The sequence below is a fragment of the Amphibalanus amphitrite genome, unplaced genomic scaffold (genome assembly GCF_019059575.1).
Source record: "Amphibalanus amphitrite isolate SeventyFive unplaced genomic scaffold, NRLGWU_Aamphi_draft 000053F_arrow, whole genome shotgun sequence".
NCBI classification, from domain to species: Eukaryota; Metazoa; Arthropoda; class Thecostraca; order Balanomorpha; family Balanidae; genus Amphibalanus; species Amphibalanus amphitrite.
Genome location: NW_024881549.1, coordinates 1,109,596 through 1,129,358, shown reverse-complemented (window position 1 = coordinate 1,129,358; position 19,763 = coordinate 1,109,596). Strand labels below are relative to the sequence as shown.

The following is a 19,763-nucleotide window of genomic DNA, read 5'->3' as shown; positions in this document are numbered from 1 at the left end:
TTTCATTATGCTTTTACCAGCAGGCAGCCAGGCCGGCGTATAGATGACCAACATGAGAGAAAGGATCGGTATACCTTTTCAAGGTGTGAGGTATCGCAACTTACAGAGCCGTAGCGGCTTGTGTGATCGCGAGCGAGCAGGATTACTTATCGCGTATTTCAATTTCCTAAAAGCATGACACCGGGATCGTGGCGCACATGGTCGGATGAAGTGCCTGTCTGTTTGCCAACGGACCTCAGATCAGGCGGTCGTCTTCGGCCTGTGGGATGCGCACGGTGTGATATACGGCCTTGGGTGTGACTGCTAGTTTCGGATATCCTGAGTCTTGGGCCAAGGTTCTGGGCCCAGGATCCCGCCGGGGAAAACCTATACTCGATGTTTTGAGGGCCTCAGCAGTCGGCGACTGGCATTTATACGCAGCAGCAGATTTACGAATGTGCTGTCGGCCGTCTTCAGTGCACCGTGCATCCATGCAAGCCGTATTAATACAAAAGGCACCCTTGCATTAAGAACAAAACATATTATTCATCTTGCTTTTGGATTATTTATTTTCTAATGGGATTTTGAGTGATTCCAGTAGCGGATTCGTAAATGTAAAGCTGCTACCGGTTTGACGAATGCTTCATTGTTGGTTGTGAAAAAGGCGCGCGATACAATTATTGCGCATGAGAGAACGATACCCTGAGAGAACACGCGTGTGCGTGTGTGTTTGTGTTTTGCTTTGGTTTTGCTAGGGCTTGGCTAGGGCTCTGTGTCTGTGGTCAGTGTTTCTAAGCGAGAAATTAGCAATTAAGTTTGAAAGTGCCAAGAAAAGATGCTATGAAAGGTATCATGTGATGAAGGTGCTTCCTTATTTTTCTCTGAACCAGGCTACGGTGTCGGATATATGTAATAATTGACCGGGCCAGAAACCATCATCTGGTGAGTCTGGGTAAGGTGCATTTTGAGTTGTTTAATTCAAGTTGAAAATGCAAGGTGGTGTATGGGTAAAATGCTTCTTTTAGGCTGGGACATACCTGAGGGCTGTTCACGGGCCCTGTGTGCGGGCGGACCGCACACAGCCTCGAAGCTCCGCCCACTGCGTCCCTACGTCAGCCTTCCGTCACCGCACACAGCGATCGCTGTGGCCGGTCGGGACTGGCCACAGCGGACCGTCCACCGCACGCAGCCGTGACGTCAGAACCGCCTACCCATCCCCTACCCCCACGCCTGCTGGACGCACCGCACACACCGCACGCAGCAGTGTGCGGTGCCCATGAACACCCCTCAGACTAGATAACTTCATACACTAGACATGCTGCAGCTGGATGCCTCTGGCTGAGGGACTCGCGTCAAAAACTTGTGTGTGTCAAAACTTGGTGCAAGCAATCTTGTGTCAAAATTTTGGCACAAATGCTGAAAGTTATTTGTGCGTAGTATGAACCTTTTATGTTATTTCAGTACATAGTTACCTAACATGCTAATTTATGCCACAAATGCTTTGCTTGCTTAAGGTTTGATAACAAAGAACAAGGAGCTTTTGTTATAAACAAGGTGAAAATGAATGGTTTCCGTCACAGGGTCTCATGAAAAGAGGAATGCAGTAGCAGTTAATGTGTAGATATTCTCACCTCAGTCCCACGCACAAGGGGGAAAAGCTCAAATTATTGAGCGCTCAAAATATTGAGCGTGTGACGTCAGAGGCTCCCATAGGCGTAATGCTGAGGGCTCAAAAAATTGAGCCGTTTCAGGAACACGTTTTGCAAAAGCAACTCGCAACACCTAGGGAGAAATGGCAACACCCTAGGAGATTCACTAATGATGCAAAACAGATTAGGCTTTCATATTTTTCACTGCTCAAGGTTCAATGATTGGGGGAACACCAATTTCTAGGTCGAAATCTTACAGCATACCAGGATGCCTTAAAAACAGGCCAATATTTATGTCGAAATAAAAGTTATTTTTTGTCCATTCACGTTTTTTACTAGGGTTCTGTTTGAAAGAGCATTTTTCATACTACCCAAAATGATTGCGACTCAATTTCACATCACCCATATCGGAGAATATTTTTCATTTGGCGGCGCCGTTTGTTTATTTCGTCGCGACGTCTCCGGTCGCGTGGTTGTCGTCGTCCTTGTGTTGAAGGTAAGTTTTTATCGTTTTAGTTATATTTAGATGTTAAAAGGTACACTGAAAGGTTTGAATATGCTGTGATTTTAAATTTGGAAACACGTAAACGTCAATCAATTCACGTTTTCCTCGATTTGCGTGCAGATAAGTAACTGTCGACGAAAGTGGCGCCATCCGATATGATGTTTTGAGGGAAAGAGACACAACATATTTACGTGAAAATTTTTGTTTTTTAGTGGTCTAAGTGCTTCAAAGAGGCTGTGAATGTTTTCTTCACACAATTTTTCATTAGGTATGATGCAGTAAAAGGTAGTTTCAGTCTTAACTTTCATATAATTGACATTAAAACATATGATAGTCCACTGCTATCAGTGATTGAGTACCTTGATATTTGGCATTTCTTATTAATTTGAATGTATTCTCTATCCATATGTCCTGATAGTAAGTGACAATACTCTGCCAATATGTTTCCATAGTTTTCACATTCATTTTCCAGTCCTTTACATAACATCACAATTTATAATCAACAAAACTCAACTCCTTCGTTACTTCACAACACTGACAGCATGGCAGACTGACAGTCAACTATTGTGTGTGTGAATGCTGAAACAGGATAGCCACTTTGCTGACTGGCTCATTTGAAATAAGATAAAAATGATCCTTTATATCATTTCCATCTGGAGGATCGGAGTCAACGGAAAAGGAAGGCCACTTTCAAGCCTCAAGGTCTAGGCTGCCAGATGCCAGTTGGCAGTCACCACCAAATTTATAATAGATTAATTCATTATTATACTTTGAGACCCTTAGGCCACTGGATCGGCATCACATTTTCAGTTTCAATATAGTAAAGGTTTTTATTTGTATGATGTGAAATATTTTCCTGAATCAGAATTTAATTATCCCTAGGTACCTGGTAGAGGTTTTGGATTTAATGCTCATTCTTGGTGTGCAGTCAGGATTTTTTGACAGGTCCAGATAGGGAATCCTGAGCAATTTTATAGTACAGTGGTCTCCTTATAATCACCACACATTTTATCAAAAGCATTTGTAGAATTCATTCAAGGAAGAATTTTATCAATGTTGCACCCATTTCTTAGACGACCTAGGCTGCATCTTTTTTTAGTTCCTGTTGTATGACATATTTTCCATTTTGTTCCACTGCATAAAGAAAAAAAATCGTTTGAGATCACCAAACAGCTTTTCTTTTTCTGGCAGGCCTGCACAACCAAGCGGTCGCTGGCGAGGACGTCGGCCGTCCCTGTGGGTAAGGTCATCTGCTCAGCCTTCGTGGAGATCAGCAAGACGTCACCAAGATGAAGACTTCGCTGGAGCAGAAGCCGCTGACCCGTGTCCGATCGGGCAGGTCATGCTCGACGGCACGAGCCACAACTTGAACGACTCGGTGACATCAACAACATGGTGGGGCAGGTGAATGAGTTTGGCGACGTGTTGTGCGACTGCAAGAAGGGTTGTCTGCGTGTTCTGGCCGGCGGAGCGGCGACGCTGCGCAGTCTGTGCTGGTGGTGAGCAGCTGGCCGTGGTGACCGCGCGCGCCCACATGCGCCGACAACCTGTGCGGCTTCGACGGCCCCGGGACAGCCCGATGCCGCCCACTATGCGACGTCGACCGCGCACTGTCCGCACGGCCACATGGAGGTGTGCCCGCGCCTTTTGCCCGCACGCCGCTACCTCGCAGCTGGTCTGCAACCACGCCGTCGCCGCCTGTAGCCCGATAACAAAACGGCTGTCTGATAATGCCGCGTGTTCTTTGTGATGTTGCTACTGTGATGGTTGCTACTCCTGGTCTGAGACTCGATGTTTCCATTCGTCTTTTACATGTTAAGGATTTGATAATGATAAGCTTAGTCCGAGCTTAGGTCGTTTATATCATTTGTTATATGGCATATTTTGGATCAAAGCAGTACGACACTGCCTCCTGCTTTTGTGATGTATGCTGGCAAGACGCAGGTTCCGGTCGCAGGTCACCCGGTTCCAATGTGGTCGGGCTGGCATGCGATAATGTGATGTTGTTTTGCTCGTCTCTGTGTTCCACACTTGATGATGTTTGTGAATCTAACCCACATTGTATAGTATTTTTGTTTGTTTGCAGCCGATGGCCTTGTAAGTTGTAACCGTGGCAATACAGTTTTTCCTGTATAATTCTCCAATATTCAAGCGTGGGTGGAATTGGATATCTTTCTGTAATCACGTATTCCCTTCTCCCAGTAGTCAGAAAATATCAATACAGTATTCATACGGATTATTCAAGCCCTGTATAATTATTTGAGGTGTGCCGAATCCGAAAGGCGACCGATAAAACTACTAGCGGAAAATGTGACATGATGCCATGGGTTTGTGAAAAGTTTAGGTACCACGTAGCATTCAACTTCCTGCATTTCTGTTTCAACTCAGTTTAACGTATTTCAACGAATATAACATCAAAAATGGCAGCCAGTACCGGCTTCACCTGTCACGGAGAAGGCTCAATAAATTGAGTGTAGATGCTGGCCGGCACTCAATTTTTTGAGCGCCAGCTGACTGTCGTCTGTCGTGGCGCTCAATTTATTGAGTATCGCGGTCCCGAACGACAAGTGGTGCTCAAAAAGTTGAGCGTCTTTAGGGCATTTTCTTTCCAAAAACACCGATATAAATTATCACGGCGAGTGTTCGAGAAGAAACCTTGTTGCTCTCTCTTGCCATTGATACCTTAGTTGGATACGATATTGGCCGTAGTGTGACGCTAGAGGCATTGTAAAATACCATCGTTTCGCCTATTCCTTCATAATGGGGCCCGCTCAATTTTTTGAGCGCTCAATAATTTGAGCTTTTCCCCCTTGTGCGTGGGACTGACCTGGTATTCTCACCTGGTAGGGTTCACCAAGCCTGACAGCCTTAAGGATAGTCAAGGCAAGGGAACCCAGGATCAAAGGATGCGCCAGTTGAGATAAGAATTCGCGAGTATAGAGGGGTTACATAGCAACTGGAGTTATAGCATCCACATAAATAGCTCATACGAAAAAATACATGTGAATCAAGAATATTTGACACGAAGTTGCTCATCATCAACTACTCCGCAGGCTGGTACAGTTGGTCACGAATCGCATCGGCCAAGGCCCTCTTAAAGCTAGTTAAGTCAGGTGCGGTCACAACGTTTTCTGGGAGGCCGTTCCAGATGTGTATACATCGGATGGAGAAAGAGCGACGACGAACATCTAGTGTAACATGTGGCACGCGTATCTTGTAACAATGGCCTCGAGTGCAGCCGTGTAATTGACGAGAGAAAAACGTCTCAGGTTTTATATGACTTTTACCATTAAATATTTTCCAATATTGGATTAAGTCTGCGCGCAGAAGCCTTCCTGCGACTGAATACATATCAAGTTTTCGCAGACGCTCCTCATAACTCAGATTCTGCAAATCATCTATATGTCTAGACCACATCCTTAGCACACGTTCCAGTTTAACCATATCGCCCTTGTAACCAGTGTTCCACACGCATGAAGCATACTCTATCAGTGGTCTTATGTGAGTTTTAAAGAGGAACAACATGAAATCAGATGAGCGGCAGACAGTTGACTTAAGAAAACTGTAACATAAACCAGACGCTTTGTGTGCAACAGATCCGATGTGTTCGTGAAATCTAAGCCTTGTGTCCACCAGGACACCAAGGTCACCGTGTGAGTCACAGATAGGAAGGGGACTACCCTCGAGGGAGTATGAAGGTGGCACCAGGTCCTTAAAGCCTTTCGAGAAACGCAGGACCGCACATTTCTCTCTGTTAATCTTGAGACCCCATGATACAGACGTATTGACCAACAAGTCTATATCATTCTGAACAGATGGAATCACAGTCGGGCAATGTCCGCGAGGATACTTCACACCGGAATAAATCTTGAGGTCATCTGCAAATATCTTGTACTTTGATATCAATTTGGAGCCAATGTGATTTATATAGACCAAAAAAAGTAGCGGTCCCAAGACCGAACCCTGAGGCACACCACTGTGGACAGGTCTGGGGCCACTGAGATGTCCGCTAACAGACACTCTCATCTCCCTGTCAGATAGGAATGATGCTATCCATGTTAAGAGCTGACCGGTAATGCCAAGAGACTGGAGCTTCGTTAACAGGACTTTGTGGCAAACAATATCAAAGCCTTACTGTAATCGAACAACACTAAGTCCACAACATACCCAGAATCCATGAGGTCCGCGATCTCGTCGTAAGCCAAAAGAAGTTGCTCTGCAGTGGATCTCCCTTGGCGAAACCCAAACTGATGATCAGAAAGAAGGTCATTGTCCTCTAGATAGAGCCGCAAGTGGCTAGTAATGATGCGTTCCAGGGTTTTGCAGCAAACAGGGGTAAGGCTCACTGGTCTATAATTAAGTGGCTCGAAACGATGCCCCTTTTTAAAAATAGGGATAATGGTGGAGTTCTTCCAAGCCACAGGAACTGTCCCTTCCTCGAGTGACTTGGAGAAAATCACAAAGAGCGGATAGGCCAAGGATTCACTACATCTCCTGAGCACCATAGGGTGGATACCATCGGGACCCATAGCAGCATTGACATCGAGGGAAAAAAGCTCGGACTTCACCACGTCAATAGACAGGTGTAACATATCAATGTGACCTTCATACAACTGATGTGGTTCTTGAAGAGATGGGACATTCTGACAAAAAACAGCTGCAAATGATGAAGCCAAGCATTCACTCATGGCTGCGAGATCAGAACAAAGTTTTCCATTTGAAAGCTTCAGGGGACCCACGGAGGACGGAACAGACTTTTTTGAGCGCACATATGAGTGTAACAGCTTGGGATTCTCTTTAAACCTATCAATGAGACTGTGTTCATAGTCTGCCTGAGATTTTGCCTCGAAACTATGCACACTTTTGTTAACAGCAGCAAAAGCAGAATATGCTTCAAGGGCTACAACCGATTTACGACCACAATGTAATCTGGCTCTTTTATAACCCTCCCATGCCTCCTGTCTACGACGCAACAGTCCTCTCGGAGGCCTGGTTCTCCATGGTGGCTTATCCTTGCGAGCAGTCTTCAGGGGAATACACTGAGCAACCAGGGAGGTCAGGGTCTCAGTGAACTTGTCGACAGCAGTGGAGACACTAAGATAATCAAATTCGAAGTCCCAGTCAATCATAGCTATTAGGTCGTTTAGCCTGTCATAATTGCCTTTGTGCCAATCATACCTTGGGGCTCCTGGGGACGAATCAGAAACAAAGTCACCTTGAAACACGAATTCAAACAAAACCGGACAATGATCACAAGAAGGCAGTGGAGGGAGGACCGTAACATTTCCGATTTGGTCGTCATTGGAGGTTAGCAGAAGATCGAGGGTATTTCCTGAACTCGGAAACGTTGGCTCGACTACCCATTGGGTCAGTCCCAGAGCGATAAAGACATTCAAAAACATAGATTCTAATGGTGGAACCATGAGGGATGGGAGCTCTTTGTTAGACTTCCAATGAATGTTAGGAAGATTAAAATCTCCAACAACAATTACTTCCTTTCCACAAACTAACTCTTCCAATGCATGGGCTAAAGCCTCGTTCTCATAGTCTGAATATGATGGAGGTCTATACACTACTAGGATGTAGACATCCTGCTTTGCTAAACGAAAGAAAAGAACATTACTCATTGGGGAAACCACACAGTCCACTAGAATATCCTCATGAACATAGGCACAAACGCCATGCTTGTGCACTCTACCCTGAACATCATTCCTTAGCAGGTTGAAGTGAGGAATAGCTATAGCTGAACTGAGGATGGATGCTGTCAAGTGGGATTCGGTTATGCACAACACTTTAAGATCATTAACATGAACAAAGTTACCCAAGGAATTCATTTTGGAATACAGCCCTTTCATATTGACTAAACAGCATTTCATGACAAAGTGATATGTCTTGTTTGTAGAGCATGCTAGTTTGACTCTGAACCATCAGATCGATCGACCTCATCTCTGGGGGTCACAGAGTTGGAAGCAGGAGGATTTGATCCTCCTCCAGTCTCAGGCTGTGTTTGATTGGAGTCGACTGAAGGAGCTGCGGCAGGAGCAGCCCCCACCACCGCTGCCGGAACAGCCCCCGGCGCCGCTGCAGGAGCAGCCCCCACAGCAGCCCCCTCACCACTCAGGCTCTGGTCTTGGGCTGATGGTACAGGTACAGAAAATGTGGTACAGAAAATGTGGTATGGTACAGAAAAAGCTCACATTTGGGTTGGCTTGTTGCCAGGTGTTGCTTGTTTAGTGCAGTACCTAGCTTTTTTAATAGTAGTGCTGTATTATAGTGTTTGATTTCAGGAATATTGCTCTAAATAATACCAGGATGCTGTATAATAGACCAGAGCACCTAACTTCAATCATCATTGTACCTACTGCATTCCAAAACTTCTAAGTTTCCCTTCACGGGCTTCAGCCGCCTCAGCAAACAAACTACTTCCCGCATGTAATTGTACGCCTCATTACACAGCATGGGCAGTGGGCAGATCCCTCTGGCCATTGGTTCCCTTTTGTGACAAGTAAAGCAATATGTATCCTCATTTTTCCAGGATGCTCTACCTAGATCAGGGGTCGAACAGTTGGGAGGAGACGCAACCAAACTCTCCCTCAGCCCCATACTTATTTACTGTGAACACATTTACTGTGGAAAGCCAGAGTTAGTGGCACTCCTGGAATGTCTGCACTAGTGAATTGGCACACATCTGATTAACACCTTATTAACAGTGCCCTTACAATACTGTGGTAGATGAGTGACCTAAAGGATGTCCTTCCTCACATTTTGCATTTGTCTCATTAGCAACCTTTGGGTGGGAGCTCCTCAGGCATGCATGCTCTGATTTGTTAATGCATGCCTGCACTCCTGAGGGGTGTTCACGGGCACCGCACACTGCTGCGTGCGCTGTGTGCGGTGCGTCCAGCAGGCGTGGGGGTAGGGGATGGGTAGGCGGTTCTGACGTCACGGCTGCGTGCGGTGGACGGTCCGCTGTGGCCAGTCCCGACCGGCCACAGCGATCGCTGTGTGCGGTGACGGAAGGCTGACGTAGGGACGCAGTGGGCGGAGCTTGGAGGCTGTGTGCGGTCCGACCGCACACAGGGCCCGTGAACAGCCCTCTGGACTGTGCCTAGGTCGCTTGAGATGTGTAAATAGTAAATACACACCTGGGTAAGGCTATCGGAGGCCCGGTGTATGCCCAAGAACTTGTCGGAATCTGCCATGTGTTGGAGTCTGGGTGTGGAATGCAACACAGTAGGCTATATGGTGCATTTTCCGCCAATTTCATATTTCTTTTCTTGTGTCTTGCAGAAAATATGGAGAGTCAGAGCTTGCTGGACGACTCTCTGGTCACTGACTCCCAGCCGGGCACTACTGATGCCGGCATCGCAATGTGCCCTGCCTACCAAAGCGCTCCGGGGCCGGCCCAGGCACCGCCCACTCGTCTGGTGGCCGCCAGCGACGATAGCGACACCGACTACGAGGGCGAAACTGAGCAGCAGCCGCTGCCTCTGCTTTCGGACAACAACACATCCGTCAGCACCGATAAAGGCAGCTCCCGTGCTATCGTGAATGCCACCCTTGACGACGATAGCGACACGGACATGTCTGACGCAGAAGATTGGGCGATCCGGCCGGCTCGACCCTCACCGACAGTCAGCGGCATTGTTGCGGAGACACCGTCAAAACCAGAACCCGACAAAGGCTTCACGAGAGACGCTGTTGAGCGGGAGGCCCAGCTGACTGCCAGTACCGCCCGCTCAACCAGTGTAGACCTCGAGGCAGACACTCAGCTTTGTGGCAGTGCTGCTACCGCGTCTAGTGTAGATCTCGAAGCAGAAACTCAGCTTAATGTCACTGCAGCCCGCTCGATCAGCGTAGACCTTGAGGCAGAGACTCAGCTGGATGGTGGCGTCGCGCACTCCACTAGTGTAGATCTTGAGGCAGAGACTCAGCTTAGTGTCAGTCATGCAGCCTGCTCAAATAGTGTTGATCTTGAGGCAGAGACTCAGCTGGGTGCTGGCATCGTGAATTCAACCAGTGTTGATCTGGAAGCGGAGACCCAGCTAGTCGTAAGTGCTTCCCGCTCGGCGGCTGTGGATCTCGAAGCAGAGACACAGCTGGGCCGACCGAACGTTGACGCTCGGAACGTCCCACGGGAAATGGAGGTGGAAGACGCCCGACATGTGGACCGCACAGAGAAGTGGCCACCGGAGAGAGAGGCTATCAGTGATGACGAACTGGACGCACCAACTCAAGTGTACCCTGGGCGGAGCAAACAACTCTCGGATGGGCCTGGTGCCTCGCGAAGACACGTTGACTCCAGGGATTCAGAAAATTGTGGTTTTCGCAAACCGAAAATTCCCGGACTGGGTTCAACTGTAGTCGCTGGTGCTCGCATGAGCTCTGCCGAAAATAGCTTGAACGTTTCTGACGTGGATTTAGATGCCCCAACTCAGGTGTTCGATACTGCGGATGACGAAGACCAGGCTGACGATAGCCTGGACCTGGAAGCAGCAACCCAGGTGTTCAGAGTTCCCAGTGAAGGCTATATGAAAGTTCCTGTTTCGAATTCAAAGGAAGACGCTCATAAGCGCAAGAATCATTCCGTGGAAAGTCCGAATGTCAGCGGTGTAGACTTGGATGCAGCCACCCAGGTGTTCAGGATTCCCAGTGAAGAACACATGGATTTGAGTAATATCGATTTAGATGCAGAAACACAGGCATTTAGTGCTCGTAATAAGACGGTTTTGGACAAAAGCAGTGTTGATTTGGATGCTCCGACACAGGCATACCATGGCCAAGTTGACACAAGTCCAGATAGATCAGACATAGATCTAGGTGCGGCTACCCAGATTTACAGAGCCCCTGGTGGGGAAAGTATGAACGTTTCTGCCGTGGATTTAGAAGGGGCCACGCAAGTCTTTAGACCCACATCTAAACGCAGCTTGGACTCTTCTGATGTTGATTTAAATGCGGCCACGCAGCTCTTTGTGGGTTCGGGTGGAAAAGGCCAGGACGTTGCAGATACGGAATCGGATGGAGATGAAGACTCACAAGCCGGCGGTGCTCGTGGTAAGGCGATTTTGGACAGAAGCTGCGTTGACTTGGATGCTCCGACACAGGCATTCCATGGCCATGGCGACGCGAGTCCAACTGGATCTGATGACATAGACCTAGGTGCGGCCACCCAGATTTACAAAGCCCGTGGCGAGGAAAGCATGGATGTATCTGCCGTAGATTTAGATGGCGCTACACAAGTCTTTGAACCCGCATCTAAACGCAGCAAGAACGCTTCAAGGGTTGATTTGGATGCTGCCACTCAGCTGTTTGTGCATCCCAGTGAAGAGAATCTGAACGTTACAAAAGCGGACGAAGACACAGATGTGGATGCTGGTGAACACCTGAATGATACGCACATCGACTTGGATGCTGCCACCCAGGTTTTTAAAATGCCCAGAAAAGAAAGAAGCGTAAATGAGAATGATAACACAAATGCAACTACCCAGAATAGGGTAAACAATGAAAATCTCTCAAACGAGCCCGACATTGACGAGGATGCCAGCACCCAGATCTTCAATCCGAAGAGTGCTGCTACTCCAGGAACTGATGAGAAGCCTCGTCAAGAAGAGACGGCCTCCACGAGCTCTGAGCTAGCTTCGACACATGCTGGAGGTCGACGCAACACGGCCGACGTGGACATGGAAGCTGCCGTGGATGTATCGGACCGCGGTGACGCTGCTAGCGGCGCGGAGGCGCACCGGCCCACTGAGGATGAAGCGTCACGAGGCGTCGTCGTCACAGACGACAGCGATACGGACATGAGCGACGTGTCAACGGCGCAGACTGACTGCAGAGTTTCGGGCGAACGTGTTACGCCTGGGGCTGTCACAGCGAAACCCGCCGCTGAGACGAGCGAGGGGCTGGCGACTGGCGAAGGTGCCGGAGCCGGCGCCGACTCGGACTCTGACTCTGATCTGGAGCCGTCGCAGAGGGTCTCCTCGCCGGTGCTGAGCCCCCGTCCGCAGCCAGAGAGCCCGTCAGGCGTGGTGGATGACCCAGAGGATATGATAGCCACTCAGCGCATGCCGTCTCCGGGAAGGAGGACTGGTGCTGGTGAGAAGCCGCCTCTCACACCGCAGCGAACGGGTGGCGAGAAGCTGCCTCTCACACCGCAGCGAGCGGGTGGCGAGAAGCTGCCTCTCACGCCGCAGCGAGCGGGTGGCGAGAAGCTGCCTCTCACGCCGCAGCGAACCTGCAGCGGCCTTAGCACGGAGAGCGAGGCGGACGACTACCGCATAGAGCTTCCCAGCACGCAGGAACTACTGCAGGTTAGTGATAGAATTGGCAGCAGTCGTGTCTCAATAATCGCTGTATTTTCATAATCACGCTCATCTGTTCATCTCAATTCAACCCATCCTACTGAACCTACTTTGACCGTACCCCGATTATGAATAGATGGAGACTTGGAGACTCGGAGTTATAAAAGTCATAAATAAAGTAACAGCTAAGTTGTCTGCGGCCACTGACCCCGTTTCCATGAGCATCACTGATCCGGATACGAATCCCTTTGCCGATGGAAACGTAGTCACTTACTCATTGTCCGCCCTACCATCGCTGCACCCAGATTGACATCATTTCGTTATCGACAGGTGCTGGCTATGAGCTCCTCCCAGTCAGCGCCGTCTCCGCCCGTCCAGGAGATGCAGGAGGAGGACTCCGAGTCTCCAGTGCGGTCTCCGTCCCTGCTGGAGGAGTCGCCGCCGCCGCTCGTACCGTCCGACACCAGCACCGTGCGATCGGTAACCGAGGCTGACGCGGCGCGGCGACTCTTTGCGGACTCCCCATCCCGGCCCGAAGAGAGCCGCAGGGATAGTCTTGAACGTGATGTTAAGGAAGAAGACGATTTGTTGCCAGACACCAACACTGTCGAGCAGCAGGGCCCCGAAGAACGCCGTAGGGTTAGTCCTGAACGTGAAGTTCAGGAAGAAGACGATTTGTTGCCAGACACCGACACCGTTGAGCAGCAGGGTAGGGACAGAGAGCAGACTGCTGGACCGGCTGGAGCCTCCACATCGGCTGCGGCCTCCACCGAGGTTGCTGAGGACGATGCTGACGGTGACCAAACGACTGACATTGTTATTGATATAGTCGAAGATTCGCAGAGTCCAAGCAAAGCCGCCCGTGCCGGGACGAGCACGGGAGTCCGGCCGACGGTCGTTGATCTCTCTTCTCCTGAGAAACAGCTGCACGTGATCAGTTCGCCTGTGAAGAGGCAGCTTGCAGGCAAGCAGGTCCGCGGCAGAGGCAAACGGCGGGCCACCGAAGGAGCGGTGTCGGCGGGAACATCAGAAGCCCGACAGACCGTGGAGGCGGTGGTCGGTCGGAGAACGTCCAGTCGGCGAGTGAAACCGCCGGAGAAGTTTTCACCGAGCAAGCCGGACTCTGGTGGGAAGCGGCGGCGCAGCGACACGCCGAACCTCGCTGACTCCAGCAGTAAGCGGCGCCGGGCGGCGGCGGCACCGGTCAGCAGAGGCGGGCGACGGCGGACCGATCCGCTGCGGCAGGACGAGGGGGCCGCGACAGTCGGCCAGGAGGAGCCGGGCCGCGCCACGGACGGCGGCGAAGTCCGTCCCTCTGGGACGTCCAGTTCAGCGGTGTCGGTCCGCCCGGCCGTCGTGCCTGGCCTCGGCTCTGCGCTGACCGGGGAGCAGCCGGGTGCGGCCCCAGCGTCCCGCCGCAGCGGACGGCAGACTGCCGGTTCACGGGCTCGCGGCCGCGGACGTCGGGTCGCCGGTGCGCCAGACCGCGTCACGGAACCCGGTTCACCGGCTCACAGCACGGAACCCGGTTCACCGGCCCGCCGCACCACACGGCGGGCCGCGGGTTCGTCGTCCCGTAGCACGGAACGACCGGCCGCCGATTCACCTGCCCGCAGCACGGGACGCGGCTCACCAGTCCGCCGCACCGGGCTGCGAACCGCCGGTTCACCGGCTCGAACCACAGCTGAACCCGGTCCACCAGTCCGCCGGACAGCATGGCGCACCACTGGTTCGCCAGCGCGGAGTACAGGACACGGTTCACCAGCTCGAAGCACTGGACGGCGCACCACTGGTTCACCAGCTCGCAGCACTGTATCCTGTGCACCGGCTCGCAGGACCGGACGTCGGGCCGCTGATCCCCCGGCGGCTGACCGCCGGCAGCGGCCGTCGGCGGCCCGGCCGATCATCCCGGTCGTCATCGACTCAGACAGCGCCTCAGAAATCGATCTCACGGCCTCCTCGCCCGAAACCGTCTCGTCAGCGGCGCAGAGCCGGGGTAACCGCCGGACCAGGGCCTCCCACAGACAGGCCCCCGCCGCGGCAGCAAAGCGGACCAGCGCTGCGAGGAGGACTGCCGCCGCTGCTGAGTCGTCGGCAGACGCGGCACACAACCGTCCGAAGAAGACAGCACGGGCCTCACGAGGGGCCGCCTCTCATTTAGGTGAGTATCGCTGGTGTATAGGAGGAAACTAGATCGAGATCGACACTGCTAGCACCCGTCAGGTGCTCTTTTGCATTGGAGAATACCTGTGGCTAACGTGCTTTTGTCCACACTCTGAGTAGGGCTGCTGTAGGTCTGTTACTGCTGATACAATTCTTAATATTGTCCATTAGTGACATTAATATGGTGAACAGAAAATTAAACTACATCATGGAGCTTTTTTGTCTTGCAATGCGATTTTGTTACTTTATCCCGTAAATCTGATGAAATACTCATTGATTGTTCTAGACTCGCCTTTGGATGAAACGAGGAGCATCGCTCCGTCAACTATTACAGTATCGTCTCAAACGGTGAGGAATTTTACAGTGGATAAAATGAACACTTCACTTACCTCCCCAGTCCCCATTCATCCAGTCCGGGATCTTTCACCTCACTGCATCGGGCACTGGTGACCGATTTCACTGGTTTGGCAACGGATTCCATTGGATCTGGAATATGAATAGGAGTTACTCCTAAAATCCCACTGTTAATTAAGACATTCTTTTGTTTAAAGTTTTGCATTGTACACTAGTTCTACTAGTCATTGGTACTACAAGAAAATCTGTTGTATTCCATAATTACTCTATACATCCGCTTTGCGTGGTTATATCCCACGCATAAGTTTGAGGTATATGGTGGTATCATTTAATTTATGATCGCCTACATTTTTTTTTTTTTTTGGTTGTTGCTCTTTGGGTATGACAAGACCTTTTCAGAGCCGGAATGATGATAGGAATTAGAGGGAGACATTGGTCTGGGCAGGCACCCTAGTGAGTCACTGGGGCTGAGCTCGTCCCAAAGGACAAGCCGACCAGCCCTCCAAGTACTCAATGCACCCGGCTACGGGTGTGTTCCTTTGGGAGTAGCGGTGCCGCTCCAAGGGAGCAGCCCGCATGAGATGAAGTTGCCTGTCCAGCCCGGATCGAGGGTTGCGGCGTGGAGGAGAAGGATTTGAATGTCCTGAGGATGGAAACGATGGACGGGGATGGACATTCTTTTCATTGATTTTTCAAGTTATCGCGCTTTCGCTCATCAATTTGTATGCAATTTTAACCACTTGTTTCAGCTTGGCTCGGTTCAATTGAATTGTGTCTACCTGTATATCTGTCCGTCTTCGTGCTCGCCCTTATTGTCACAATTTTATGTCTCTGCCCTTCTCTGTCGTGCCGCCACTGACAGCTGTTATGCCGCCGCTGACCGCTGTTGTGCCGCCGCTAATCGCCGCTGTGCCGCCCGTCCCGCTGTAGTGGTGCGCGACGCGCGTGTGCCCCCGCTGACGCTGTTGTGCCGCCCGTCCCGGCAGTCGGTTCGCTCCGTGTCGAGTTCGGGCCGCGGCGTGACGCCCAGTAACCACCCCCGCGTCCTCTTCACCGGCTTCGAGCGCGACTCGGCCGACGAGCAGATCGTCAAGTCGCTGGGTGAGTTACCGGTCGCAGATAGTGGTGAAAATGGATATGGGGCCTTCTGATACCCAAATTATCATCAGTGAATGTTTAAATATCACAGAAGTAACTACTCAGTGAATTGTATCTCGGTACAGCTGAAATTTTGGTACGATTGCACGGTGCTTAAATTTAAAGTTACATCGTCGATACGTGTAACATAAGAGGAAGCTGCCACCCTGTTCAGCAGTAGTGCTTGAATTTTAAAGTTACATCGTCGATGTGTGTAACTTAAGAGGAAGCTGCCACCCTGTTCAGCAGTGGTCATTTCAGCACTCATCGGTTGAATCTACATAGAAAGCAGATTTTTCCTAGATAGAGATGTCTCTTCAATGGCAGCGCAGTGTCTGGTGAGGTCCTACCATATCCACTTATGCAGACTGACTCTACCTGTCTCCGGCAGGGGGCACGGTGGTGGAGCGGCCGGCTGAATGCACGGTGTTGGTCACGACAGGCGTGAAACGCACCATCAAACTGATGGCCTGTTTCGCCAGGGGGACACCGATTGTGACTCCCGCCTGGCTGACAAAGTCCAAACAAGCAAAGTGCTTTTTAGGTGAGTGTCGCCAGCCTGATCTGTGAATTACGTGATTTGGGTTTGACGAATCAAGTTAACTTTGGCGGGTCAATTTAAACACTAATATCTGACAAGAAAATACAATTTTAATGCTTTTATCAGCTCACCTCCTCTCGTTTTGACCGACAACGTGTTGCTCGGATGACCGTGGGCTTATCTCTAGATAACTCGGTTTTGGTTATCTGCTGACCACGGCTGTAACTATCTGCAGACCTCATTGTCGGACTTTTTCCGCTCCTGCTGGTCTCCAATGTCCGTCCCTCCACTCCGACAGATCCATGGCAGTTTCTCGTAGAAGATAAGGCGGCGGAGGCGAAGTTCGGTTTTTGTTTCGGTTTGAACCTGCGGAAGGCGAGCCGACGAGCCCATCCGCTGCTGGAGGGCTGGTCGGTCTATGTGACTCCGCAGGTTCGGCCGCCTCCCGATCAGCTCAAAGGTCAGTGGCCGGCCAGAGCCGGTAGCTGCAATGGGGAACAGCTGTTCAAGTTTTTACTCGGGAAATCCTTTTTGCCGAAAGGACATGCTTACCATATGATAAACTGATTGCTACCTTTTTATAGCGTCAATGATTCAACAGGTCATTGTGATAGTTCATTTTGTGTTCGGTACACGTGACGCCGTCGCTGACGCCGTTTGCCGTTCAGATGTGATGCGAGTCTGTTCATTTGTGTTCGGTACACATGACGCCGTCGTTGACATCGCTGTCTGTCCCTCAGAGGTGATTGAGTGCGCCGGCGGCCTGTTCCTGCCGCGGCTGCCGCGCAGCTCCGCGGACCGTGTGGCGGTGATCTCGTGCGGCGAGGACGCGCGCCACTGGCCGGCCGCGCGTCGGCTCCACCTGCCCGTGGTGTCGGCCGAGCTGCTGCTCACGGGCGTGCTCCACCAGCGGATAGACGTGCGGCGGCACGCGCTCACCGGGTAAACCGCGCCGCCGACCTGCGCCCCGGGCCGGACCGAGGGAGGGACGAGACTCATCGGGATCATTTGTTGCTGTGCAAACGCCGTCCATTGTTATCTCAGCGTGAACTTAGGTTGACGGCAGTTCATCCATAGATAGGACCAGACACTGGCGTCGTTAGATGCGGGTTATATGCGAAATGCCTTATGTTGCCAGCGGGCTTATTATTATGAAGTGCGTCGAATTGTGCGTGGATTGCTGCTGCTGCTCGCCATCTCGCTTTCACTGCACTAGGCTGTATTGGGGTTGAGCTTCATCAGTATTTATTCACAAGCGACGACATAATATAGATCTCAAACGTTTGAAATGTGTGTGCCACTACTCTCTGAAAGAACATTCCATTCGGTATCAAAACCCTTTCGAGAATGGCATAATGGTTTCTATCACAAGCACCATACACCTCACTGTGAGATGCGGTTCATGACCATGACAATATGGTGTCTTCATGGTTGGAGCTTACCAAACAAGTCTCCTTCATTCCAGCTCGAACATTTTAACAGTCTTTCACTCTGTGACTCTATAGTTCAACACTACGTATTATCCACTCCCGTGCGATCTGAGTGCGCTCCCTCGGGGCTGGCCTCTGCGCTGCGCTGCCGGCGCCACTGATCCTTTCTGTCTCGGCGCCGGCGACGCTGCAAGTCGCCACGCTGCCTCCGCTGCTGCTCCTCCCGCTCCCGCTGGGCGGCCACAGACGCGTCACCGTTCAGCGCACGGTCCAGCCGCTCCGCCAACAGGTGTCTGGCCTGGCGCCGGTTCACCTCCAGAGACCGGGACTCGTGGCACTTGACCACCAACCCTGAAAATCCGACACCGGTTTAGTGTGGCCAATTCAAGGTAAGCACTACCTATTTTGTCGTTTAACCGCAATGGTGTGATACTGAAGCATCAGGCATTTTGCTCTGGGGTTTCTAGATTTTGATGAGCATTGACAATTTCCACGGAGCAGTCGTCTATAGCTCACCGGTGGGTACGTGTTTCAGCGAGACGCAGTTGGCCGTCTTGTTGACGCTCTGGCCGCCGGGACCGCCGCCGCGCACGAACCGTTCCTCCAGCTCTCGCTCATCCAGCTGCGGGAACCGCGACCAGTCGATACCCTGTGTACCGGCCAGCCGCGCCGCCGCCGCCGCCGGACAGCGTGGCGTCGCCCGCAGCAGGACGGCCGCCGTCCGTAGCACACCGCCCAGCATCGCTCAGACGAGACGCCGCCGACTCAGGACGGCGCGCCCCTTCTGCCAGGTAGAGCCGTGCCATCTGGACGTTAGACACGCTGACTGCCGATGGCCAGACACTTGATAATGACCACGTGCCATAATAACGATTAAATATCGAACACACGTTTGGTCAGGTGACTAGCTGAGGCAGTGTTTCACAGGTAAAATGTTTTAATTCGGTTAAAATTAAGCCGGGCGTCGTCATGTGACACATGAAAGGTATCCTGTAGGTCGGAGTCGTCGCTTTATTCATCCATTTTTTAAATCCTCAAGATTCTGCAGCTCTGCAACTTGCAGAATGTACAGCAGACTGCCCAAGAAAGTGCAAATAAAAGCGCACAATAGTGAATAGACCACCACACAATTTACCTCGAAGAGAAACCGGCGGCGCTGTTCCTCCTCAACCAGTCGCGACCTTTCGAACTCTCCCCGAACGCGTCGGTAGAAGTAGAGCCTGTCGGTGAGCTGCAGAGTCTGGCCGTAGCGCAGCAGGTGCCGGTAGAGCTGGAGCACCTGGGCGGTGCTGGGAGCCGACATCTGCTGATGGAATGCGCGAGTCAATAACACGGTACACGCCTGTCGGCCAACCGAGCTACCGTCGGTGCGGCGTCGCTCAGCCGGCGGGGATTTACCGCGGTGGGGCGCGGATTTATCGCCGGGTGGTGCGGATTTCGGTGGAGTGGTGAGACCCCTGCTTTGATATGTTAAACTGAAGTGTTACCATGATACTTTTAATTGCTATTATTGCCAGGGACACTAATGAGGCCAAGGGACAAATTGCTTTTAGCATTTTCTACCACTTACACATGATTAATTTCAAATTCTGTGACACAATTGTTACGTATAAGGCCTCATTTTTTTTCTGTAGACTGGTGCTAATTTCAAGCTTAGTTGGTTCTAACTGGTGTATGTTTGTCTCTCTGGCTACTTTCAAGTTT

The 19,763-nt window shown here is 51.2% G+C and overlaps 2 protein-coding genes across 9 annotated transcripts in view; one reads left to right on the top strand and one right to left on the bottom strand.

The window, feature by feature from the left end:
* The first annotated feature begins 227 nt into the window (after nucleotides 1-227).
* On the top strand, nucleotides 228-17,918 carry LOC122377981 (mediator of DNA damage checkpoint protein 1-like). Its single transcript, XM_043358647.1, has 8 exons — nucleotides 228-275; nucleotides 9,424-12,443; nucleotides 12,765-14,595; nucleotides 14,884-14,945; nucleotides 15,938-16,052; nucleotides 16,480-16,632; nucleotides 16,928-17,089; nucleotides 17,370-17,918. The coding sequence occupies exons 2-8, from the start codon at nucleotides 9,429-9,431 to the stop codon at nucleotides 17,573-17,575; spliced, it is 5,544 nt and encodes a 1,847-aa protein (XP_043214582.1). The 5' UTR covers nucleotides 228-275; nucleotides 9,424-9,428; the 3' UTR covers nucleotides 17,576-17,918.
* LOC122377984 (mitochondrial translation release factor in rescue-like) overlaps nucleotides 17,858-19,763 on the bottom strand; it is a 5,943-nt gene continuing 4,037 nt past the window's right edge. For 6 of the 8 annotated variants that reach the window (XM_043358666.1, XM_043358665.1, XM_043358667.1 and 3 more), the window contains exons 2-4: nucleotides 19,195-19,362; nucleotides 18,576-18,843; nucleotides 17,858-18,410 (exon numbers count right to left, since the gene is read on the bottom strand). In XM_043358666.1, the coding sequence (XP_043214601.1) occupies nucleotides 18,142-18,410; nucleotides 18,576-18,801 (495 nt within the window). In that variant the 5' untranslated portion in view covers nucleotides 18,802-18,843; nucleotides 19,195-19,362 and the 3' untranslated portion in view covers nucleotides 17,858-18,141. Of the gene's footprint in view, nucleotides 18,411-18,575; nucleotides 18,844-19,194; nucleotides 19,366-19,763 lie in introns of all 8 variants that reach the window. The other 2 variants (XM_043358661.1, XM_043358664.1) reach the window with 2 other exon arrangements.